Source organism: Centropristis striata, chromosome 9 (assembly GCF_030273125.1).
Source record: "Centropristis striata isolate RG_2023a ecotype Rhode Island chromosome 9, C.striata_1.0, whole genome shotgun sequence".
Taxonomy (NCBI): Eukaryota; Metazoa; Chordata; class Actinopteri; order Perciformes; family Serranidae; genus Centropristis; species Centropristis striata.
Genome location: NC_081525.1, coordinates 37,359,684 through 37,383,484, shown reverse-complemented (window position 1 = coordinate 37,383,484; position 23,801 = coordinate 37,359,684). Strand labels below are relative to the sequence as shown.

The window sequence follows — 23,801 nt, the reverse complement described above, 5'->3', positions numbered from 1 at the left end:
GTGTTCAACGGAGACAGCTTCTTTTGTGTGCCACTGTTTGAGTGAGGGAGAGCAAGAGAGAGGTTGTGTTTGTATTGACCCAGACTGAAGGGATCTTGAGTGCGTAGTGTGTATAAAAGTGTGTGTGTTGTCAGAGTTTAGAGGGCTTTGCCTTCCCAGCTGTGTAAACTGGTGCTAGCCTCACTGCGACTGTGTCAGCACACTCACACGGAGGCGGTGAAGAAAAGCTAGAGATTTTCTTGAACTTGAATTTTCCTGAACAAAGAAAAAAAAAGTTGTACTGAAAAGTAAAATACATCCCTGACTGTAGAAGCAGTAATTAGACACATAAGGATTCGTGGTTTGCTGTTTCTGTGTTTAGTTTCTTTGATGATGACCTAACTAGGCTAAAGTGCAGTGAATTGAGGTGATCGGGGGTCTTTTTTAGAAAAGTAGCTCTCAACAACAGAGAGAGGAAATGGCGGAAGGAGGGGGAGAGGAAGGCAGTTCACTGGAAGTCCATCCAGACAGCACGAAGAGAAGAGAAGGCAGTGTTTACTCACTCTTCCTGCCTATCATACTCCCATTCATTCCCAGCAGCAGTCACTCAGAGTCATGGTCAGATGACTTCTTTTTCCTCTTCACTCACTTCAGCTTGGCTTGATTTATCTGGTCTGATTACAGAGGCATTTTAATGTTTGATGTTCTTTTATCCATGGCATCCAACCATGACTCAGTGCTAAATATAAGCATACTTTAGGTGGAGTCTCATTGCATTTTTGTGTGGTAAGGCTCCAAAGGAATTTTGTCACGTTGAGTCAGAGTGAAGGTCTGATTCATGGCCACAACACAGCTCATGTCTCAGGACAGGCTACTTGGTGCCACAGCAGTGTTTTCTTTCTGGTGCTGATTGAAAGAGGACTCTGCTGGTGTTGGCCAGAGGTGGAAGATGTGTTGGAAGATCTTTTACTTCAGTTCTGTTACTTAAGTCATGCTTATTTTAAGGTTCTTACTTGTATTTTAAGTTTCTACTAGAACATGTTATCAAAATTAAATGTTACATTTTTTTTTAATTCAAACTGTTTGTCTGCTTATACCTTTATTTGCCTTCTGTTTTAACAAAAAAAAAAAAAAAAAGCCCAGTCATTGCAGATGAGGAATGACTGTAACATTTCCTATTGGTATATAGTATAGTTGTGACATCACAACCTTACAGAAGTCCTAAAAGCTTGTTTAAAAGCACAGTTTCTTAAAACAAGTTACATTACAGTATTTATATAGCACCCAGACTTGCGAAAATCCAACTTTTTTCAATATAGGATCTTTAAGTCATAACAGTCTAAAAATACTCTAAAAAATCTTTACTCCAACTGTCCAAGTCAAAAAACATTCAAAATTCCACTTGATCATAAGCACAGAGATATTATCAGAAAAAAAAGTTTTTACTAAATTGTGCAGAATGATCATATATGACTGTCAGTTTGTTAATACTGATGCAACAGTGTGTAAACATGTTTTTTCGTGCTGTAGCTGGTTCAGGTTGAGATAGTTTTAGATGAATCAAAGGGACTGTAAGATGCTTTTGTGAATAATTGAATATAACCTGTTTAAGCCTGGAACAGCTAACAGTTAAATAAAATATTCAGAGAAGTTCAGAGGGAAATGTCTTTTAAGTGGAACAAGTATTTGTTATTTAAATATGACAAAGGGACCAATGAGAAACTTTTTGTAAGGGCCAACAAGTCGAAATAGCTGAGAATTGAGAAAGAATTTGAACTTGAATTTGTCAAATACATTTAGTGGAGTAAATATGAAGTAAAGTGTTTAAGTGAATTTCATGAATTGTACTTAAGTACTGTGTGTGTGTGTGTGTGTGTGTGTGTGTGTGTGTGTGTGTGTGTGTGTGTGTGAGATAAGGCCACAACCACAAAGAGGCATAAAACAACTAAACAGACAAACATAGTTATCCCAAAGAGACTACAAAGAGATACAAAATAACCACAAATAGATGCAATGTGACTCAAAGACACACAATGCCCTTTGAGAGACAAAATAAAGGCAAAAAAGGGTCAAAACAGCCTGACCAAAAATAACTACATAAGGACAAAAAATGACCACAGAGACATAAAAAACACCTACAAAGAGACACACAATGACTACAAGGACACAAAATAACTACAGAGAGACACAAACATCAATAAAAAGAGGCCAAACAACTATAAAGTTGGTGTGTGTGTGTATGTGTGTTGATCCATGTCCCTCTGCTATAGAGCAACTTCACCGGATGTTTCTCTGACATGACCGTTTTTCCAGTGGCTGTTTATTTACCTGAGAAAACAGGATGCAAAGTCTGACTTCACACTCCAGCTTCTAACTATCACACTTTGTACAACATTAACTGCTGAATCTTCATCTAAAGTGAATGTGTTTCATGTGTGTGTGTGTGTGTGTGTGTGTGTGTGTGTGTGTGTGTGTGTGTGTGTGTGTGTCGGAGCACTGCCTGGTCCCAGATAATCCTCTCCTCAGCAACTGCAGCGTTTTACACATGACTGCTTCTTATTCCTACCTTGAACACGATCACACACACACACACACACACACAAACACACACACACGCGCGCACACACACACACACACACACACACACACACACACACACACAATTCGCATGCTATCCATAATTGTTATACATTTATTATGGTTTGACCTTTGCCCTGCTGTCACAAATGTCACCAAGCCTTACTGCTTAACAGGTAGCTGAATCAGTAACTTTATGAAGCCATCCACTCATTTAAACACCTTAACTTGTAAAGTTTGAAGCATAAAAAAGTCACGTTTTACATAGACAGGACTGCCTAGTTCTAGTGAAACACTTGAAAAGAAGAAAAATCATTTAAAATAGATTTAGGGAGCAATTGCGGCAAAAATGATGACTCAAAGGATGAGAATAAGAGTTTAAATCTGTTTGAAGATTCAGTAAGTGCAATTTGGGATTCAGCAGAACATAAAAGAGGCCAAAAGTCATCCATCATGGAAAATATCTGCTATTGTTAGTCGTTCTTAGAACCTCTTCCATAACATCCTCCTCTCTATCTCAGCTTTCCTGTCTTTCTTTCCTTTTCTTCACATTCTTTCACAGTCAAACTCTCTTTAGTCAGAGTTTTTTAAGGGGGGTGGGTGGGCTGGGCCACCAAGTTATAACTCCTCCCCTTCTGGCCAGGATGAATGCAGGGGGCGAGAGAGAGAGAAGGAGAAAAAGAGAGAGAGACAATAGACTTTAATCACTCATGTGGTTGAGAGCTGTTGGCAAGCAAAGCTCCACGCGCGCAGAGAGAGAGAGAGGAAGAAAAGAGAAACAGAAGAGGGGAGGATAGAAACTTTACGTGGTAGGGGGGAGAGAGAAAAACAGGAAGGGAGAAGACTGAAGTGGACAACTTGAGAGGAGAGTTATCATTGGTGACACCTCTGAACTGGAGACAAGTACCACTAGACTGAGAGGAGAGGAGGAGCTGACCAAAACAGCTGACACTAAAGACCTAAATCAAAATCTGTCAACATTCGAAGACAGATTGCAACTGATTCCACTGAAGAAGTGTCCATCTCGCTGCTGTCCAGACTGGAGAATGCCCTGCCATCCCTGTCAGCCCTGCCGCTGATCCAAGCGGCCAGCATGATCTCTCACTACCCTCTGGCCACCCTGCTGCCCTGGCCTGCTGGTGGCAACCACAACTGCCCAGACCTGGACTGCACCTTACTCCTGGAGGGGAAAGGAGGGGTCACCCTGCAGAGGTACCAGCCTCGCTCCCCAGAGAGCAGCCCCCACCACTGGGTCAGTACACGGCAGAATTATTGTGTCTCTCCACCTCGTGCTGTTTCTTGAAATCTGTTTTTTATTTCTGGGAAGCTCAGGTACTCCCAGTCTTGTTAAACAATCGGGCAGATGTTGGCCTTCGCGTGCATGACCTTCCTGTGCCTTCTGTTGTTTGGAGTTTTGTTTGGTGTCAAAGGTTTGGTTCGTTTTTATAGACTCAAGGATGGGAATGGGAAGTGGAAAGAGTTTAGAACGAACACTTCTTTGAGAGAAACTTGGAATTGTAAACATTTAAAAGTGTGCAGTGAGGAGCAGAGAGAGTGGTAGTGTTTGTGTCTCTTTCAAGGTCTGTTTGTTGGATGTCTGTGGTGATTGTGAGAAACAGAGGAGAGTGATAGGGGAGGGAAACTATGTGTGCATGTTCTTATTAACAAGTATTTAGACCAGGGGTGTCAAACTCTGGCCCACGGGCCAAATTTGGCCCGCAATGTAATTTTATTTGGCCCGCAAGGCAATACCAAATTATTATATAATTATTGTAGTATAAAAGCTGACCTGCCGGTATTGTATGGCGCATTTACCGCTAATACTAGATTTATTATTGTTATTTTATTTTTAAATGTATTAACCTGATGACAAACTTTATTTTGATATTTGAATCAGAAGGTTGCAAATGGAAAAGAGGCATACGATTTTTATTTAATTTTTATTTAATAAATTATTGACATTGATGTGTTTTTTATTTGAAATTTGATTTTGCATGTCTGCACTATTTAGTTATATATTGTATGTTTATAAGCGTTGCTGGTTCCATATTTAATGTTAAAGCAAAACATGTTTGGTATATATTAAAAGGTTTATTTGTTCAATGTTGGCCCGCGATTTTATTCAAGTTTTAAATTTTGGCCCATTGTGTATTTGAGTTTGACACCCCTGATTTAGACCCTTAACTTATGCAAGATTAACAATACAGCACTGTCAAAATACTTGACTACAAGTAAAAATCCTCTATTCAAAACCTTATTTAAATAAAAATATGTGAGTATTATCAAAATATTTCCTTTAATTATCAGAAAGATGCAGTAAAATGTTCCCTTACAGTGTTCTAATATTACTGTGGCATTATGATGATTTAACTAATGTAAAGGTTTAAGGTTTTGCTAATTTTAACTCTTTATATACTGCTGGATATATGATTCTATAACAAAGGCATCATATTCTATATGACAGCAATCCTGTGAGGACCACGTCTCTAAAGAGTAAACTTTTTCTGTTTTCATCTTGTAGCGATGAATTTTATAGCCAATACAAGCAGGAGAATTTTCTTAAAATGTAAAGGAACACTATTCCACACAAATAAAATTTAAAATGGAGAACAATTTGTGATAAATGCTGTTTCACTGCAAAGAAAGGGTATGAAAGCACAATATTTGCCTCTGATTTAGTGGAGTAAAAAGTATAAAGTGGCATAAAATCAAACCACTCAAGTAAAGTGCAAGTAATTAAAGTCATTTTTGTACATAAGTACAGTACTTTGGTAATCGTACTGTGTTACATTCCACCTCTGTTCTTATATGTTTGCATGCAAGGAATAAAGGTGTTTGACTATAAATCACAGCACATATGTGACTGTTCTATACTCAGCAGTTTTGGAGGGAACATGCATGGACAGTTAACTGGTAGTGACACATCCTCTATTCAGCGGTTTAAGCTTCCGACAAAAAAACCCGTACAGTAAGTAAAGGGTGATTTTGAAACCAAAATCAGCAAAATTTGCTGAACTCAGAGATCAATCAGCGATTGATTTGTTATTTCCCAATTTGTTGTATTTCAGTTCCTCTGCTTGACCTTGACTCACTGAAATTTTATGCAATAAGTCGACAACTCATAGTGCAATAAGGCAAACTAGACAGCAACCTTTGGAGTCACTGACGAAAGGGCAGTTGACCTCTTGTGCAAAGCAGTAATTCACTGTAACTAACGCTTACTGGTCACTTTGTGTGTGTGTGTGTGTGTGTGTGTGTGTGTGTGTGTGTGTGTACGTGCACAGTTGTGCTGACTGGTTGCAGAGTTCACAGAGAAGCATTACTCACTTTACTTCAGAACCCAACTGCCTTAATGACTTTAATATGTGTCAGCCAGCGGCAGAGCATGACAAAAAATGTGGCATACATTACACTTCATGTCAGCGTGCATGCCTTCATGTTTATTTACCTCGCTTTAATTTGTGTGTGAGCTCGCCGATTCCTCATAACAGTGTGATTACCAGAGGGCGACCTGCAGCAACAGCTTATTTCAGCTTAGTTGTGGCTAATTGTTTGCATGTGCGCACTTGTGGTATTGAGGCTAAAGAGAAAATACTTTTGGTGTTTACACATGGCACGTTTAGATTTAGAGAGTAGAGAGGCTGAGGTCAGAAAACCAGCGTGCTGAAGTGTCCTTGAGCAAGACACTGACCGCCACCTGCAGTACTGATTCTATGTGACAGCAGAGATAAATATTTGTACCCCAGAACCCCATTATGAGTGGAGAAATGTAGGTTAATTCAATTATTTTACTGAAGTGCTTAACCCTTTATCAGGCAAAGAACTATATTTGGTAACTTCAGGTAATATTTCGAGAAAGAAGTTGCAAATTTACTAGATTAAAGTGGCAAACCTACAAGAAAAAAAGTCGCAGATTTAAGAGATTTAAAGTGGCAAATCTGCGCGAAAAAAGTCGCAGATTTACGAGAAAAACGTGGGAAAAAAGCAGCTTTTTTCTCCCAGATTCACCACTTTAAATCTCATAAATATGCGCATTTTTTTCTCGTAGATTTGCCACTTTAATCTTGTAAACTTTTTTCTCAAAATATTGTTTACGTATGTTTTTTTTACACATTCTGGCTGTATGTAATATCCTCCAATATTACCTAGCGTTGAAATTTGGAATTTGCAAGTATTTCAATGAGTGTCCTATTAAGGGTTAAAGTGGTGAATCTGGGGGGAAAAAGTTGCTTTTTTCCCACTTTTTTCTCGTAAATCTGCGACTTTTTTGCCACTTTAAATCTCTTAAATCTGTGATTTTTTTTCTTGTAGATTTGCCACTTTAATCTAGTAAATTTGCAACTTTTTTCTCTAAATATTACAAATCCATGTGGTTCTACGACCTCACAGAGAGACATGGGGGGACCCAATATAGTTCTTCGCACAATAAAGGGTTAAGCATAAACCTGAGGTTGTTCTACTTTACTTTTCTTTTCATGTTTCTTTCTACTTCTACTCCTCTACATCTCAGAGGGAAGTATTGTACTTTTTACTCCACTGCATTCGTCCTACAGCTTTTAGTTACTTTACAAATTGAATTTTTTGCACAGAACATATGGAGAGTATATAAAATATTGTTTTCCCAAAGTTCATACAAGTACAGCTGAAACAGCGAGTCAACTGACAGGTATCAATTTATCTATTTTGATAATTGTTTGAAGGTTCCAGTCTCTCAATTGTGAGGATTTCCTGCTTTTCCTTTTAATCATTTTATAATAACATAAATACAAATGTAATAATAATGGGCCAGAGGTTTGGATTGTTGGGCTCTGGGTGATTATAACAGCATTTCTCAATATTTCTACAATGTTTATGAAACAAATAATACATTGAATAAAGAAAAAATAAATCAGCAGTTTAATCCATATTGAAAATAATAATTTGTTAGATACAGCATAGTTCAAAATGAGCTCATCCTCAACCAACTGCAGCAGAAAAAAACCTGCTTTTACATTAATTATTACCTTTAACAGAGTATATGTTGATGATCAGTGTGCTTTAAGTACTTTTACTTAAAAGGATGTGAGTCCTTCCTTCCCCTCTGGTCAATATAATCACTCTGTAAAATAAACTAATTACTATCCTGTCGGGCTGTGCTGCAAGTACGTTTGTATTGAAGCTGAGCTCTGGGCGATCATCCTCCTCGCTGCTATCTGACATCCTGGCTGACGTGTCCTCCAGTCTCACAGCACTGTTTCCGCCAATTGTTTACCCAGGGATAAGATGACTGGAGGTTAGCTTGCAGACGCTGACACTCTCTGGGTGATTTAGTCAAAGTGAGGCTCAGCTTCCATGCATCGCTTCATGTGTCAGAAACTCATCCTTGTGGCTGTTTCTGCAGTTTATAGAGGGCTAAATACCTTCAATAAAGTTACATAAGTTACGGATTGTGATAAACAACAAAACTTGCGTGACCTGCCTAGGTGTCATTCTGTCAGTCTAACAGCTGGCTCCCGCTGGCTCGGAGGAGACTTTGGCTTTACAGCTGTCAGGTGTTCCTCACTGTCCTGTCTGTTAACTTTTTACCGTACATGAGGTTATGAAAAGCATGCCAGTCATAAAAGCAGCGATCAGATTACTTCCTTGTAATCCTGTAATCAGCCTGCTGTGTGGTAATAGACAGCTGTCAGGTCCAGGTCCACAGTTCAGGTCAGAGACAAGGGAGTGCTGAGGTGTCAGTCGCTATATCAGCAGTCCACAATGAGACATGGCACACATGATTGTTCACACAAATGGTGGGATTGATGGGAAGACAATAAATCATATAAGAACAAGACTGTCAGACTGTAACCCCCATTCGAGCATTTTGAAACGACATACACTGCAAAAAAGCCAACTTGTATTTTTTGGCCTTAAACAGTGATTTAAGTTGGTAAAACTTGGAAATATAAATTATTGACATTTAGGGCAATAATGTAAGTTAGCACAACAAAGGAAGCCAGTTGTCTGCTCAAAAACAAGTTTGTCAGTTGTTGTTACTTATATCTTTAAGTTGGGGTTCACAACAAGGGACAATAGTTCTGCTAACTCTTATTTCTTTGTTGTGAAATTCGGTCATTAGCGAAAGCTAGCGGCTAACTGAAGCTAGCAGTTAACTGATGCTAGCGGCTAACTGGTGCTAGCGGCTAACTGGTGCTAGCGGCGCTGCTTGTTACAGTTACAAGAGTAGCCATTAGCATATCAATGCTAACTCAAAATTGTGGTCGCAACATTAGCTGACATTTCATAGCGGCGTTACAATCGTGCCAATTCAGCACATTGCAGAAGTTAGCAGAAGTAAGGATTAAAAGTTATTACAATGATTCATGTAAAATTATAAATTAGTACAACTTACAGTTGAGTTGACAGAAATCTGAATTCAGAGTTGAGCGGACTCAAAAGCAAAACTTAAAATATTTATTTTAACTGTCCAACTTAAAATTTTATCGAAGTTTGTTGCCTTGCAATTTTGAGTTCACCCAACTTTTCTTTTTTTGCACTGTAGGTATGGTATATATTCCCCCATTATGATTATTCTTCTTATTATTATTCATTATGTTCTCCTTTTTAAATTGTATTTTTTGTATATGGTATCTCATGTAAATGCATATATATTTATAAATGTTTATTTAACTTTTTGTTTCTTTATTTTTCCATATTATTATCTCTGTTATTTTAAATGTTTTTTAATTTCTTTTTAGATTTAATTCAATTTTATTTAATTTTTTTAACTTTATTCTTTTTCTTTGTTTTGCTTTGTTGCAGGCGTATATACTATTTTAGTCGTTTATTGTGATCTTATGGAAAAAAAGTGAAAATAATGAAATGTTGCAAGATGCTATCACAAGTAGGAATAACAAAGAACTTGACCGGGTTTGAACTTGGTTTCACAGAAGTGAGAGTGTTGACGAGTACACACATCTCAGTAGGTTATCATGGAACATTTTACTGCTCTAACTGCATTTTAGAAGTCTGCCGTGTTCTTTCATACTCTTCTCTCTTTATCAGTGATAAGGCCATGTAATTAGGCTGGCCGATCAATAAAACCTCCAGTAGAGGGAATATTAGCTGCTACCTCACACCCATTTACAATAACCAGCAGGGTAGTTCAATAACCTCAGCGGGTCATTTGCTGGAAATGCAGAAGTGACTTTTTAAAGGCAAAACAGGGACAAAAGCAAGAGGAGGTACAGAGAATTTCGATGATGGCGTTTTTTCCATTGAAAAAAGTAAAGAAAGCTGAGTTAGCACTCCTCCTTCCTCTTTTCTTGACTTCTTGAACAGAGAAGTGCACGTTTCATGCTGATGCTCAGTGACGTCTCAGTGTTTCCGAAAGTTTGCATCCTTGCTTGTCATGTGTTTTGATGATTGCTCCGTGATTCATTCATCCGGCTAAGACTAGTTCTGTGACTTGTGACCTGCTTTATTGGCCTGTAAATCAATAGAAAACTATTTGGGTTTCAGTTGTACATTTCTTTAACCCACAAGAACCCAGACCCAGTTATCCTTAAAGGAAAGTTATGGGGGATATACCACCATTTCTGATGTGTTTTCAAAAACACTATCCCTAAATGGCAAAGATCTGTGATGTGACATAAACATTACATTGGGCGCTTATAGTATTTATGTTTATAATATTTATGTTTATAATTTTTCGTATTTTAAAATAAAATAAAAACTAGACACAAATTTGCCTTTTTCTCTGCATCTCCACAACATCTATCAAAATTGTGACATTAGTTCTGTTTAACAACAAATTACTTTTTATTATTTTATTATTTGTTTTTAAGTAGTGTAATAATAATAAATCGATAATAAATAAAAACAAATAACCATATGTCCTTTTGTTTATCAAAATTGTGACTTTAATTTGTTCAGGAAATATGGTCAAAACAAGTTAAATGCAATACTGGACTCCCTATTAACGGATTAGAATTGTTAAATGGGTTTAAACTTAGCCTAGTAACAAAAAATAGAAGATTTAACGTGTTTGTTACACGGGTGTCACCATGGGTTCTCATGGGTTAAATTTCAATGCCTTTTACAATTTTAGATGCGGCACAGCTGGGAGAAGATATAGAAACGACTGGGTTTATTGACTAACCCAGTAAACAACAAGACACAAGTGGAGCGACAATATTATACTCATCTTTTTGTCTCAAATTGCACAATTCACAAACTGCCACACTTCTCTTTTCTCTTAAATCCAGGTCTCCGTCATTCAGTCCACCACTTAAGATGGTGTTTACACACTTGGGTGACCCCAGCGTGTCAAGTTGTCTGGTTGCCTGCAGCTCTGTAGAGGTTCAGATTGTGATCTTGGCCCTAATTAGGTCACATAATAGGACTGGTGTGAAAAGTCAATACTGTGGGCATTGTCCCTGTCACCCGAGCGGCCATCCCAGCGCAACAACACCCCAGGAGCAGCTCCCTTAACTGGGGCAGAAGCTCATCGCACCATATGGAGATGGGTGTGTGTTTTGTGACCATGTGTGTGTGTGTGTTTTCAGGGGTGGGTTGGTATAAGGCAGGAGGCAATATGTGCAGCAGCAGCAGCGTCTTTGATTTGGTTTGTTTTCATGGTTTGGCAGCTCTGTGACACACACACACACACACACACACACACACACACACACACACACACACACAATTCTCTGTTCCTTTTCCCGCTCAAGCAGGACTTGCAGTATTAGCCAGGACGCATGACTAGGATCAAGCTTACATTGTGATGTGTGTATTAGCGCTTGTGTGTGCGTGTGTGTGAGAAAGAGAAAGAGCGTGTGTGTGTGTGAGGGGTGTGTGGCATTAAGCTGGAGGCCACTAGTGTCCTGACGACAGTTATTAATATAAGCGCCTCTCACACAATCTGTATGTCAGCAGGTTACCAACTATAAAACCTCTATTGAGGTCAAACACTATGATAAACAAAGAAATACACTAACTTTAGAACAGGAAATACATCCTGTATTTGTTTAAGTTTAACAGCAGGATCTATTTTTAGCTTTATTACAACTTTAAACAGTGTTTAATGTGTCCATAATGTTTTCTCATAGTACATGTCAGTGGTGTGGGAAGTACTAAGGTCTTTCCCTGAAGTAAAAGTAGCAAGTAAAAGTCCCGTATTCAACACCTGATTTAAGTAAAAGTGCACAAGTATGGGGAGGGCATTCATATTTTGGATTAGATTATCATTTTTGATGCATTATGTGTTCATCACTTTAATGCTCCATCTGGTCCGCTATTATATATAGGTTATTATATCCCATATTATAACTGGGAAGCCTTACCTTTAATAATATATCATCATTTATTATATTTTGTGTCAGTAATCTAACTGTGACGTAACTTAAGGTATCAAATATAGTGATTTAGTGAAGTAAAAAGTAGATATCTTCCTCTTGAGATGTAGTGGAGTATAAAGTGGCTTAAATGGAATTGCTCAAGTTAAGTACCCCAAAATTTTACTTGAATAAAGTACTTGAGTAAATCTTACTCGTTACTTTCTACTTCTGGTAAATATCTTATATAATAATCGTCAGTGTTATGGCAACAGCTCTACTGTTGCTTGTTATTGTGCTACAGACTCTTTTTTTGTGTGTGTTGTTGTGTGCATCACTTTCACAGTTTCATTTCCTACAATGCACATGCTTCACACTTTGATTTTACACTAGAACTGTAGAAAATCCCCCAATTTAAAAAAGGAACCAAGTGCAAAATATATATATATTTTTCCAGCCAGAGCCAACAATTTCATAGAATAGAAACTTAAAAATAGTGCAATGGTTCCAGTAAGTGTGATTTTGCATGTTCTAATGAAATGAATTTGCAGTGTTTTAGGCAGCAGTTGTCACCAGCGTGTCATCGCTTCACTGATGCTGTGTGTTGTTTTTGTTGCGTATGTGACAACTTGAGTGTAGCATGGATCTGCTGGGCAACAGATGGTCCGTCTCTCATTAGCAGGGGGGGTCAGACAGACAACCGAGCCAGTCCAGACCGATTCATTCAAGGCTTAGCGGGGCTTAGATCTAGAGGGGGTCAGGGTTGGGGCCCCATGAACGGGGGTTGTGTGTTTGTGCTGGGAATTCATCGTAACTCCTTTAAATGCAAAGACACCTGAAAGCACCTTAACTAGCAGCATAGCATCTGAGTCATCATAGCTCCAGAGAGGATTATCCTTGCTTTAACGGTCTCACTGACCCCATATGGAGGCTGATATGAGACACGTCTGTTTCACTATCGGTAAAAGCCTAAATACCTCTGTGCATGGATATAATTCGGTTAGCGTACTTCTAATGAAAAATGGAGCAACTTTTCCTGAAAGTGTGTCTTGCTTTGCAGGGTCAGCTGTGTTTAATGTTGAGTGTGGAGGAGGAGGAGGAGGAGGAGGAGGAGGGGTCTCGGGCTGAAGCTCTGGACTTTACTGGAAACTAATGATGTCACCCATCCACAGAGAGAGAAAGAGGGAGAGCTCAACAACAGTCAGGGACAATAGATCTAAGAGGAGTAAGGGCATGACATAAGAGAGGAGAGAGGGAGGGAGAGAGAGAAAGAAAGAAGGAGGCAGACAGAGCTTTAATGTTTGAACAAAGGGTTCAGTTGACCGAAGAACAGACAGAAACAGAGAGACGGAGAAAAAAGTGCGACGGTATGTGTTATAAGAGAAGGCATGTTCTCATCCGACTGTGTTTTCATTGTTGCTACTACTGGATCCACAGACACTCATCTGCTGATCTGTTGCCTCATTAAATAGCTATCAAATAACATTGAGCCTTTACAGAGTGCATTGCCCCCGCTTCACTGCTCTCAAATGACCAATTAAAGCTATTTGATTGTCTCATTCTTGGGTTTTATTGAGTTATAGCACATCATCCTGACCCTGTGCCATAAATCCAACCTCTTGGGGTTTGTTGCTCTGGCCTGGTCTGGCTAAAACCTCTGCTGACTCTGGATAAACACAGCGGTTTATGAACTCTGCCCTCTACTGGGCAGTATGCTTTGGAAACACAAACCCACCAACCGCACACAAACATACAGTGGATCACACTGTGTGTGCATAGCCGAGCATAATACTGCAAGAATGTACAAACAAGAACAGAGTATACCGACACATTTGGTCCAGTTATGGAAGCAGGAAAGATCCTCTTCATTTTGTAATTTTACGCAATGTCTTTCCACCGGAGAGTTTGGCTCCAGCCACAGCTGATACTCCTCTTACCGGATTAAATAATGAGTCTCCTCTGTTTATTTGTTTCCAGCAGAAAAGGAAGCAGGGTGTCTGTTTCCGGTCTGAAATCACTCTTTCTGTGGAAGCCAGAGCATGACGGTCCTGTTGTATCACTCTTGTCTTGGGGCCAGTATGGATCCTCACACTAGAGATAACGTCCTTTCAACCTAATCTCAACACTGTCCTACATTTTCTTTGATGCACGACCTTCTTATCTTGGATGTAAACACTGAGACATTACACATGCTGCCCAAGACCCCCAACCCCATTGTTATCCTCTTGTGTGTCTGTGGTTTGGTTCTGTTTTTTCAGTATTTTTATTCTCCTGCTTAATTTTGCATTAGAAATCCCCTTTTCCTCGGCTCACATTGTCCGTTATGACCACGCTCCGGGCCAGAGAAGCTCCCCAGCCAGTCAGGTATGAGGACAGCAGGCTCGCTGGAGTCAGGAGGCTGGAGGCAGGAAGTGGGAGATTTCCTGGAATGTGCGTTTTTCCCCACAGTGGTGCAATAACAGTGCGAGCGGCGCTCCTCCTGTTTTTGTCCCCTTTCTGTCTGTACTGTAGCTCCCTGTTCTGACTCTGTGGAACAGGGAGAAGAGCGTACTTGAGCTCAATAATAGCAGGAACCCATTATCAAAAACTCAAGGGCTTTCCTAAGTGTAATTACGTCATTAGTCTTCCAAGAGAAGGAAAAACTTGGTATGAGGATTGGCCAGTATTACAGTCTAGGAATACCATGTGCAATATCTGATAGCCTTCAAGTATTACAACATGAAGATGAACCTTCGTCACATTCTCTTTAACGTTTACATTCAGACTGCAGGATTTCTACATTTCAGAAGAGAGATGTAGAGTTTAGTTGCATTCACCAAAACTGTGCACTTGGACTCTATTCAGACTTAAGTCTTACTATTAAGTTACTATTTCCATTTTATGCTACTTTATACTTATTTGTTGTACTCTTGCTTCACTACATTTATTTTGACAGCTTCTGTACTTTATATATTATACAGATGGAGATACTGGTACTTTTCTCATTTATGTAAGAAACACTATGAAAATCCCGCTTCAATGTTGAAGACAAATTTGTTTACACTTAAGCATTTATGGCATAAATGCAGCTGTGGCATAAATGCTAAACTATAAACAACTATATTGTCAGCAATGTCTTGTGATCAGTTTGTTAGCTCTACGTGAAAGTGTCTTTCTTCAGATGAATCTAGCACTTTATGTGCTTTTTGAGGTTGATAATTGGCAGTACAGATTTCCCTGAATATCAATCCCACACATTCAAAGATGACCCCATGCAAGGAATGAACTTAACTCTCTGCAAAAAAGCAAATAAGTGCATTTCCAAACATGTGGTCCTAAAGGACTTGAGACTTCACTTGGATTGGGATCAAAATATCTAAAAACAGCTCTGACATTTACTGAATTTAGCCTCCTTGTCCTTAAACTACAGAACACTCTTTTCTGATTGGTACCATTAAGATAGAGCTATACACTAATGCACCTGGACTCCATATTTTTCATCTCATGTTGAAAATTGTGCATACTCATCTGCTTATCCATCAGACGGAGCAGCAGCTGTCACATTTGTCAAAAGTGTTGTTTGCGCTGGGATGTGACATCATTCCTACTGTGAGACCAACACTAAAATCCCCCCGGGGCTGAGCTGGAGGTCATGTGGGGTCGCAACCTTCCCACTGCCCCTCTGGGCTTCCCAGAGCCCCAGAGACCCAAGTGGACACCGGGGCAGCTCGGCCTGGGAACTGGAGCTGGGCCAGATACGAAGCTTTATGAAGAGTCAGCAAGAAAAAAACTTATTAAAACATGATTACCACACACGGAGAAACACTGATGGAGACGTACATTGGGCTTTCCTGACCCTTTAGTGCTCTCCAAGCAATGAAGCCAAAAGTGGGGACCTTGTGTGTGGGTGCACCCTGCCTGGCAGCGTGGTGTGTGACAGCCAGTGACGCTGAGCGTGACGTTGGTTACGTGTCAGTCTCATGGGAGTCAGAGGAGTGGGTAGGCATATCACGTACACTGAAAAAAAAACCTCATTGGATGAACTCAATTATATTGTGGGCAGAATTTCCATCCAAAAAATATATGTAGCCCAAACTCAAAACAAGTGCATCGATGCAATATAATGTATTTGAGTTGATTTGTTCGAACTCAAATTAAAAACATGTATGTATTGTATTTAAATTGAGTTACGTCAACTCATTTATGTCAAGGAGAGCTAAAATAAAGAAACTGTGTTCGTTCAACCTAAAAACATAGAATTGGAAAACTGAAACTCATTCTTTTTGGGTTGAAGGGAAGGACAGGGGAGTCAATTAATACATTTTAGGTTACACTTCTTAAACTACTTTTGATTTGATTTTAATTGATATATTTTCATTAGACAAACAATACATTAATGTGTCACATCTAAGAAGGGCTTGAATCATTTTTTTGAGTGTACACACAGTATTGAAAAGGGGCCACAGCAGGTCTTGCCATCTCTCCCACTGAGCCAGATGACAATAAACATCATGACATTCCAACTGTCTCCTGACTCTGGATCACTGCTTTAATTCAGCCATCAGCTGAATGATTGGACCAGCGAATGCATGAACCAGTGCTTGCTCTCTTCTGATACATGTTTACGATACAACTTTATACAAAAAGACCCGTCACAAAGCGGACACTTGATTCATATCTTCCAGTTTATTCACACAAGTGGGCTGTTTGAGTACGTGTGCGGGCCCGTTCACAGTGGAACAGTGCAGCTATTCTCACACTCGGCCTATTCTCCTCTCCTGTCACTGACAATGCACAGTACTGGTGACGGCATCTGCAGCCTTCCTTGTATTGTCCCACGCAGGGCTGTGAGGCGGCAGCTGGTTCACACACAAGACAGCTACCCAATTCATCCACTCATATGAAATCTGTATATTAACTTTATAGGCACATATTGCAACCTGGTCTCACAGAAATCCGTGAAATAGCCACGGATTTCGCTTAACTCAAAATCCGTGGAATAGCCACGGAATCGATCAAATTTCCGTGAAACTGACACAGATTTCGCTACAATGCAAGTTAATGACAGTCATATCCCGTGGCTATTCCAACATACAAAGTGATTATGTACATTCACTGAGTGAAGATTTAGAAAATAAAACATATATTTCTAGCTAGAAATGTGATCAAAATCCATTTTTATGCAGAAACTAAGTCAAAATATTGATTTTTCACTAAAAATGAGAGAACTGTCCGCCATGTTTTTTGTTCTGACCGCCGGAACCTTGAAAGTCACGTGACTTGGAACAGACCAATAGCCACGGGATATGACTGTCTTTAACTTGCATTGTAGCGAAATCCGTGTCAGTTTCACGGAAATTTGAGCGATTCCGTGGCTATTCCACGGATTTTGAGTTAAGCGAAATCCGTGGCTATTTCACGGATTTCTGTGAGACCAGGTTCACATATTGACAATATTGTTGAAAATAAAAATATAAACAATAAACAATGACAAACTAGCTACCATCTGGGAATGAGATCAGACCAGCTGTGATGCTAAATCAAGCTAGTGGCCTTTCCTCTACTGACTTCCTCCCCTTTACTTCCGGTGCCCTTGCTTGGACCACACCTATCTTCAAATTCGGCCTCCATCGTAATCTAAACTTCACATCTCTGAAGTGGTGACAGAATCTGTCCACAGACAGACATATAAACACCTGGAAAAGTACTCAAAACTGCTTCTGTGTAAGTAAGTAAGTAAGTAAGTAAACTTTATTTATATAGCACCTTTCACAGACAGAAGTCACAAAGTGCTTCACATAAAAATCATACACATAACATAAAAATGTACATACAAGTTTTAAAAGACCAAAACAACAGCAATTTAACCCATTTAGGCCTGAAACGCCTGTAAAACCTCTGGGCGATTTTAAAATAAGCCCCTAAAACCTGAAGTTTTTCTGGAAATTCAACAGAAGTGTCAACACTTCTACTAAATAATAGATTTTTCAGCCTCTGTAGCAGATAGAAATGAAATTCAAAAAGTATTTGAGAGCTTATACAAATACTACAAAACGACGTATCCGCTTTCCAGGCTTCAATGGGTTAAACAACCATAGCAGTCCCGAAACAATTAATCAAAAGCCTGAACAAATAAAAATGTCTTCAGTTGGCTTCTAAAAGTGACAACAGAATCTACTATGGTAGTTCCCACTAGAGTGGCCATCTTCAGGACCACTTTTTGTCATGATGACCCACTTGTGACTCATCACGTGACTCCTCTCCCATGGGAGAATTGTACAAAGTGGAGAGGTGAGGGGCACAAAGGGAATCTATAGTAGGGGCCATAGGAGAAGAAATGGAGGAGGAACATTGAACTTGAACCCTACATACACACATAATTGTTTTATAGCACTAGATACGGTGCTCCCGCTCAGCCTCATCTTATTTTCTTCAAGTAGCCTTTCGTGATATTGCAGCAGAGAACACTAACTGTGCAACAGAACGTGGAAGCTAACCAAGGAGACAGAAATATTTTTAGTCATATCTGTCTGGTGAGCAGTTTAAAATGGACTGAATAGGTCATCTTTGTTTCTGTATACAGTTCTTATAATCCATCCATGGACACTCACTTCCTAATCAGATATTACCCAAAGCGTAATAGATTTTGATGAACAAAAAGGCTGTATACTTCTATTTTTATAGAAGTGCAATACTAAATCAGTGGAGTGCTGTTTTAAAGGATAGGTTCAACTTGATGCAGAACAAATCATTCTGTGCAAATGCATTTTTAAGTCCAGCTGAAGCTAATATGAGCCTTCAGCGATCTGAGTCAGTCAAATAAAGTGGGTGTCTTTCAAAGTTTGGGTCTTTTTATAGTGGAATTCCCTGCATGTGTAACCATGGGCCTACCTCTGCTTGAGAAAACACTGTGTGGGAGAAGCAAAGAGGGAATATTGCACTAAAAACACCGACTTTATTAGTCTAACTCTGACTGCTGAAGCTAAACAGCAGCTTCAGCTTCAGCTACATTCCAGAATTTTGCATTTTTGCAATTATAATGCACAAAACAACCAATACAATACATCCCAAATGTCTTGTTTAGCAAAAAAAAAAGCAAAATTTAAAGAACAATAAAAAGTGATAAAAAATAAAAACAGAGGCTTTTAGTGTATGCTGTCCATATCATAAGGATTCATTTTTTATAGGGGCTTATAAACCCTTATAAACACATTATAAAAATCAGTTACGAGCGCTTTGACTTTCTTTGGAAAGTGATTTATGATTCATGCGTATGGTATATTGCGCAAACAGAAATCACAGCCCTACGTCTGAGCGCGCACATTGTTGTCAGTATGATGGAAGTCGGACAGAGAGGGAGGAGGAGGAGGAGTTTAAACGGGACTGTTGTGAGTGCAAGGAGGAGGAGTTTGGTCATTCAGTAGAAGAGGCTAAAGCCTGCTGACAGACACAGGAGGATTTGGAGTTTGGAGCTGAGCGAACGAAAGTGTGTGCGGTGAAGGAGAAGACATTTTTTCGGATCTGGGATTTGATTTTAACATCAGGAACAAATATTCTTCTTCTTTCCTTGGCGGATTATTCCCGAGCTCTGATGCTGTTCCCGGATCATGAAAGAAACGCTCACCATGAAATTCGCCTGGAAAAGTAAAATGGTAAAAACAAAAATCTCTCATGCTTTTCCATCCTGTGCTCTGTTGTTGAGTTTGTGGTTTTGAAGAGAGAGGGGGGAGAGGGAGAGGGGGGGGGTCAAAAAGAGGGGGGTGAAGGCTTGGGAAAGTAGCGGATAAAGGGGAGAAGAGGAGGAGGAGGAGGGGAACAGTTGAACATTGAGTTTTAATTGTTTTCACTCGGCTTTAAAACCAGTTTAACCTACATTGTTGGTGCGTAAAGATGTCGCGCAAAGTTTGGAAACGTGGGGAAGAAGAGGGGGGACAAATAAAAAAATCCCCTGCCGACTGCGCCAGAATATGAACCCGATCTGTTTGCTCTCCCCTCCCTGATGATGGTGGATATGAAAACTTTTGTCTGGGGGCCTGCAGCGAAACAGAGAGGGAACAATTGGCGAGGCCCCGGGGCCATCACTGTCTCTCCACGGGTCCCAGCTGCGTGCAGGCGAGGAAAACACAAAAGACAAACAGATCAGCGCCAAAGATTTAACACAACTGTTGTTGTTGTTGTTATCTTGGGAGTATTGTTTCACACACAGCTGATAGGCAGATTAGCACTATTTGAGCAAAGATAGTGCACTATTTGCTCTCCTTAATGTCCTCCATGTGCACTTTTTCAGCATCTTCTATCTTATAAGTGAAGAGAGTAAACGGCTCCTCTCCTGTTTACACTGCGTTCAGGGTCATTTGATAGTCTCTTCTTTCTGTAACTATCTGCTGTGTAATGTTTCTGGCCTGTATTCTCTGCTGAATAGAAATATCACAGTGACAGACTGTTTTTCCCATTTTCATGCATGCTCGTCTCACAATAAGCCCCCCAAACTTGGTGCACAAAGCGAGCAGAGCCTTTTTTAAAACCCTGCTCTGAAAAACATCTCCACTTCTGTGGCTGACAAAAAGCAGGCTGTGTGTGCAGAATGTGAACTCAGCAGCCCGGGCCGGCCAGCACAGAGACCTCCCGCTATTGTTTTGGGAGTGTGTGGACTGCATGACTCATGCACTGATGTATTTATCTGTCTCTGCGCCAGCCATCCAGCCAGCAGCAGCTAAAGAGAACGGGAGAGAGATATGCACTTACTAGGCCCACATTAAGACATGATGCTGAGCAGGGTAGGGGACCGACATGTTTCAGACAAACCAGTGACATGCAACAACACAGACATGATTACTGGTTTCATCTGCGAGAGGCAGTAAAAATCCTTTATTTTCCACGCCTCCTCTCCCTTTCTCTCTCTCTTTGTGTTTTTTGGTCCAGGCTTTCTTTTCATTTCAACATCACATGTTTCTGTTCAAACCCAAACACGGCTCAGTCATGGCTGAGTGCCACAGGCCTCCAGGACCATGCATTGAGCCTGTTAACGGCGACTTTGACCCTTGACCTCTTTTCTGGCAGTCTTTCTGTGTGGCAAATGGACTTTGCCATTGAGCTGTGTAAATGAAAGTGGGGACAAGTGAGAGTGATCTTGGCCGCTGCGGCCTCTCAGAGTGAGTGTGTGTGTGTGTGTGTGTGTGTGTGTGTGTGTGTGTGTGTGTGAGGACTTGGCCATAATACTGCATGCGTGGTGTTTATATTTGGCCAGTCCTCTTTCACTGTCTCTGCCTCTGTTTTTGTCTCTGTCTCCATATGTTGATGTCTCAGCATATCTGGGGCTGTGTTTTCGTACACTCTCTCTGAGTTTTGATTTGTCGCTGTTTGTTTGTGCACTCGGCTGTTTGTCAGTGATTTACAACCAGAGGCAGACACGGCGCATATGGAGCAAGATGAGCACAAATCTATTTAGTTTTATGAGCTGATTTAAGCGTCTTTGTAATCTGACAACAGACAAAGACACGTCAACTTGTCTTGTTTCGCTATGTGGGGGTTTGTTTGAAATACTTCATCCATCCTGGCTCTTATCTCAAGCTTTCTGAGCTCCAGTGAAGCAGTCCAGCTCTGACTTCACCTCAGAGAGAAGGGGACACGGTGAAAGAGATGGATAGGGAATAAAAGAGGGAGTAAAGACATTGAGGGAGGCCTGGCAGGCAGCAGAGATGGGGGTTGGGGAGGTGGTCATTCTTGATGTTTTACTGCACTTTAGTGCTTCTTTTACTAGTTTGTTTGAGTGCTGTGGCTGGGTTTTTTCTGACGCTTCCTTCTGCTTTTGTCAGAGATGTTTCCAAAAACGTCAGTTCCTACTTTGTCAAACTATTGAAATGACACTTGGAAGTTAGATCTGCAGCCTGCGCTTATTTACAGGAAATTGTTCAATCTTTTTATCCTCTCCTCTCCTCTCTTCTGGAGCCTTCTAACATTTTCCCTCTCCTTGCAGAGCTCAGTGCAGGACTGGGGGGAGGAAGTCGAGGAAGGAGCCATCTACAACGTGACACTGAAGAGGGTTCAGATTCAGCAGGCGGCCAACAAGGGAGCAAGATGGCTCGGGGTGAGTAGCCTCCCCGTCTGATGTCTCCCAGTGTGACAGAATCACAGCTGACCAAGCTTTTTCAAAAGAAGAAAGAGTCCAAACCCTCAGCGAGAACAGATAATACAAATGGAAACCTGATGCTGCTTTTTCCACTCTCTTAACCTGTTGCAGTGCAAAATGTGAACTACAGATTTCCACCCGAAGTGGAATAGCCACTGCATCGGAATTTATCACGTGTAGATGGTTTTATAAAAGCATTTAGTTGGGTGCAGACTGCTGATCATAAAAACAGAACCTAATCTCTATTGTTTAAAGCAGACCACGTCTTTCAATAGCAGGGCGTCTCGCAGCATTGTGCTCCACCGGGGTGCGTTGTTTTAACATTTGAGCTACAAATCTCCCAGTTTAGACAACACCTTTTAGCTGCCTGCTGAAAACCAACAGTTTCAGCAGACCTGGACTGTTTAGCCAAAGCATGTGATTTCCTGACTTTCCCGGCTGCCAACAAAACGGCTTGCTCCCCTGTACAGCAGTTTTTTATGACAAAAAATGATGGTGTGACAAAAAAAGGGGGGTATTAAAGGCTTTTGCTTAAGTTGTACATTTTTCAGTACGTATGAAACATTGCTGCTTCTTCCACTGGGCTGTTTATATCGACTTAATAACCTGTTATACTGCAGAGAAGGGCTAATTAGGGGCATTATCTTTAGTTTCTTGTGTTTTTTCCCAGCAACAGTGAAGGAATGCATGAACCCAGCGTAACAGAAATTACAGATGTGTGGCCTTTGTTTACAAGAAAAAATCTTGTGTTGTTGATTTGTTTGCATCACTGCTGTCTCTTTGTGCTTGCCATGGGGAATGGAGGGTTGGCACATAAAGAAGAAACTGCTCTGAGGCTTCAAGACTGTATTGATGTATTGACGAAGAGCGCAAGCTGCCAACTGTATTCGAGCTAATTAAAATAACATGGGTGCTTTATACAGTGCGGTCTATTGAGTGGAGTAGAATAGAGAGCGATCCCTATTGAGGCATCAGTATATTTACTATAAACAGGCTATTGTCAGTGAATTACAGCAATTACTGTACAATCAGTGGGACTGTTCACTGATGGGTGTTTACAGTGTGTGTAGTGGATCGGGCTGCAAATCCAGTGTATTTCTAACTGGAAATCCTTGAGAACAACTTCGATGTGGTGTTTTTCAAGGTTTGAAAGGTGAATTTTGAATAAAGGGCTTGAAAGTGCTTGAGGTATTTATAGCACAAAAACATCTATTTGATGAAGAAGTGAAATAATCAGTACACTACACAGTATATACAGTATGCAAATATGCAATTAACCACTTGTAAGGTGCTGGAAAAAATTGAAAATGCACCTTGAAATGCTTAAAGAGTGCTTAAATTTGACTTTGGAAAAAATATAGGAACCTTGTAATTCATTGTGATTTGTTCAATCTAAGCTTGTGTGTGTGTGAGTGTGCAGCAGGTCACCTCACAGAGATAAATAATGGTAATCGTTGGTGTACTGAGTTGTTATCAGAGGGGAGTGGTGGGAGAACTTGGCTCTGCTGCTGTCCTCCTCTCTGTCTGGAGGGACGGTGGAGGAGGGGCCTGCTGCTGTGATTAAAAGCAGATTGGAGCGTTTCCTGTTGTAGCGTGTTAACTTCACCAAGGTCTCCTTTTTCTCTCTGCACGTCTGTGCCACCTCCTCTTCTACTCTCTCCCTGCCTGTTTTGTAACCGCTCCGTCCATTTCCCTGTAGGCACAATAGTCGGACACATCTGGAGAAATCAGAATTAAATATAGGTCATGATTGTCCTTACTGTTTCCTCCCTTCCTCCATCTTTGTCTTCTGATGAAACGTTCTGCGGATGCTGGAGATCCTTGAAAACACATGAATTTCT

General features: G+C 40.3%; 1 protein-coding gene across 2 annotated transcripts in view; it reads left to right on the top strand.

The window, feature by feature from the left end:
• The first annotated feature begins 3,367 nt into the window (after positions 1–3,367).
• rgl1 (ral guanine nucleotide dissociation stimulator-like 1) overlaps positions 3,368–23,801 on the top strand; it is a 33,340-nt gene continuing 12,906 nt past the window's right edge. Inside the window, exons 1-2 of one of the 2 annotated variants that reach the window (XM_059341501.1) lie at positions 3,368–3,808; positions 21,808–21,918. In XM_059341501.1, coding sequence (XP_059197484.1) covers positions 3,650–3,808; positions 21,808–21,918 — 270 coding nt within the window. In that variant the 5' untranslated portion in view covers positions 3,368–3,649. Of the gene's footprint in view, positions 3,809–19,267; positions 19,484–21,807; positions 21,919–23,801 lie in introns of those variants that run through there. The other variant, XM_059341503.1, reaches the window with a different exon arrangement.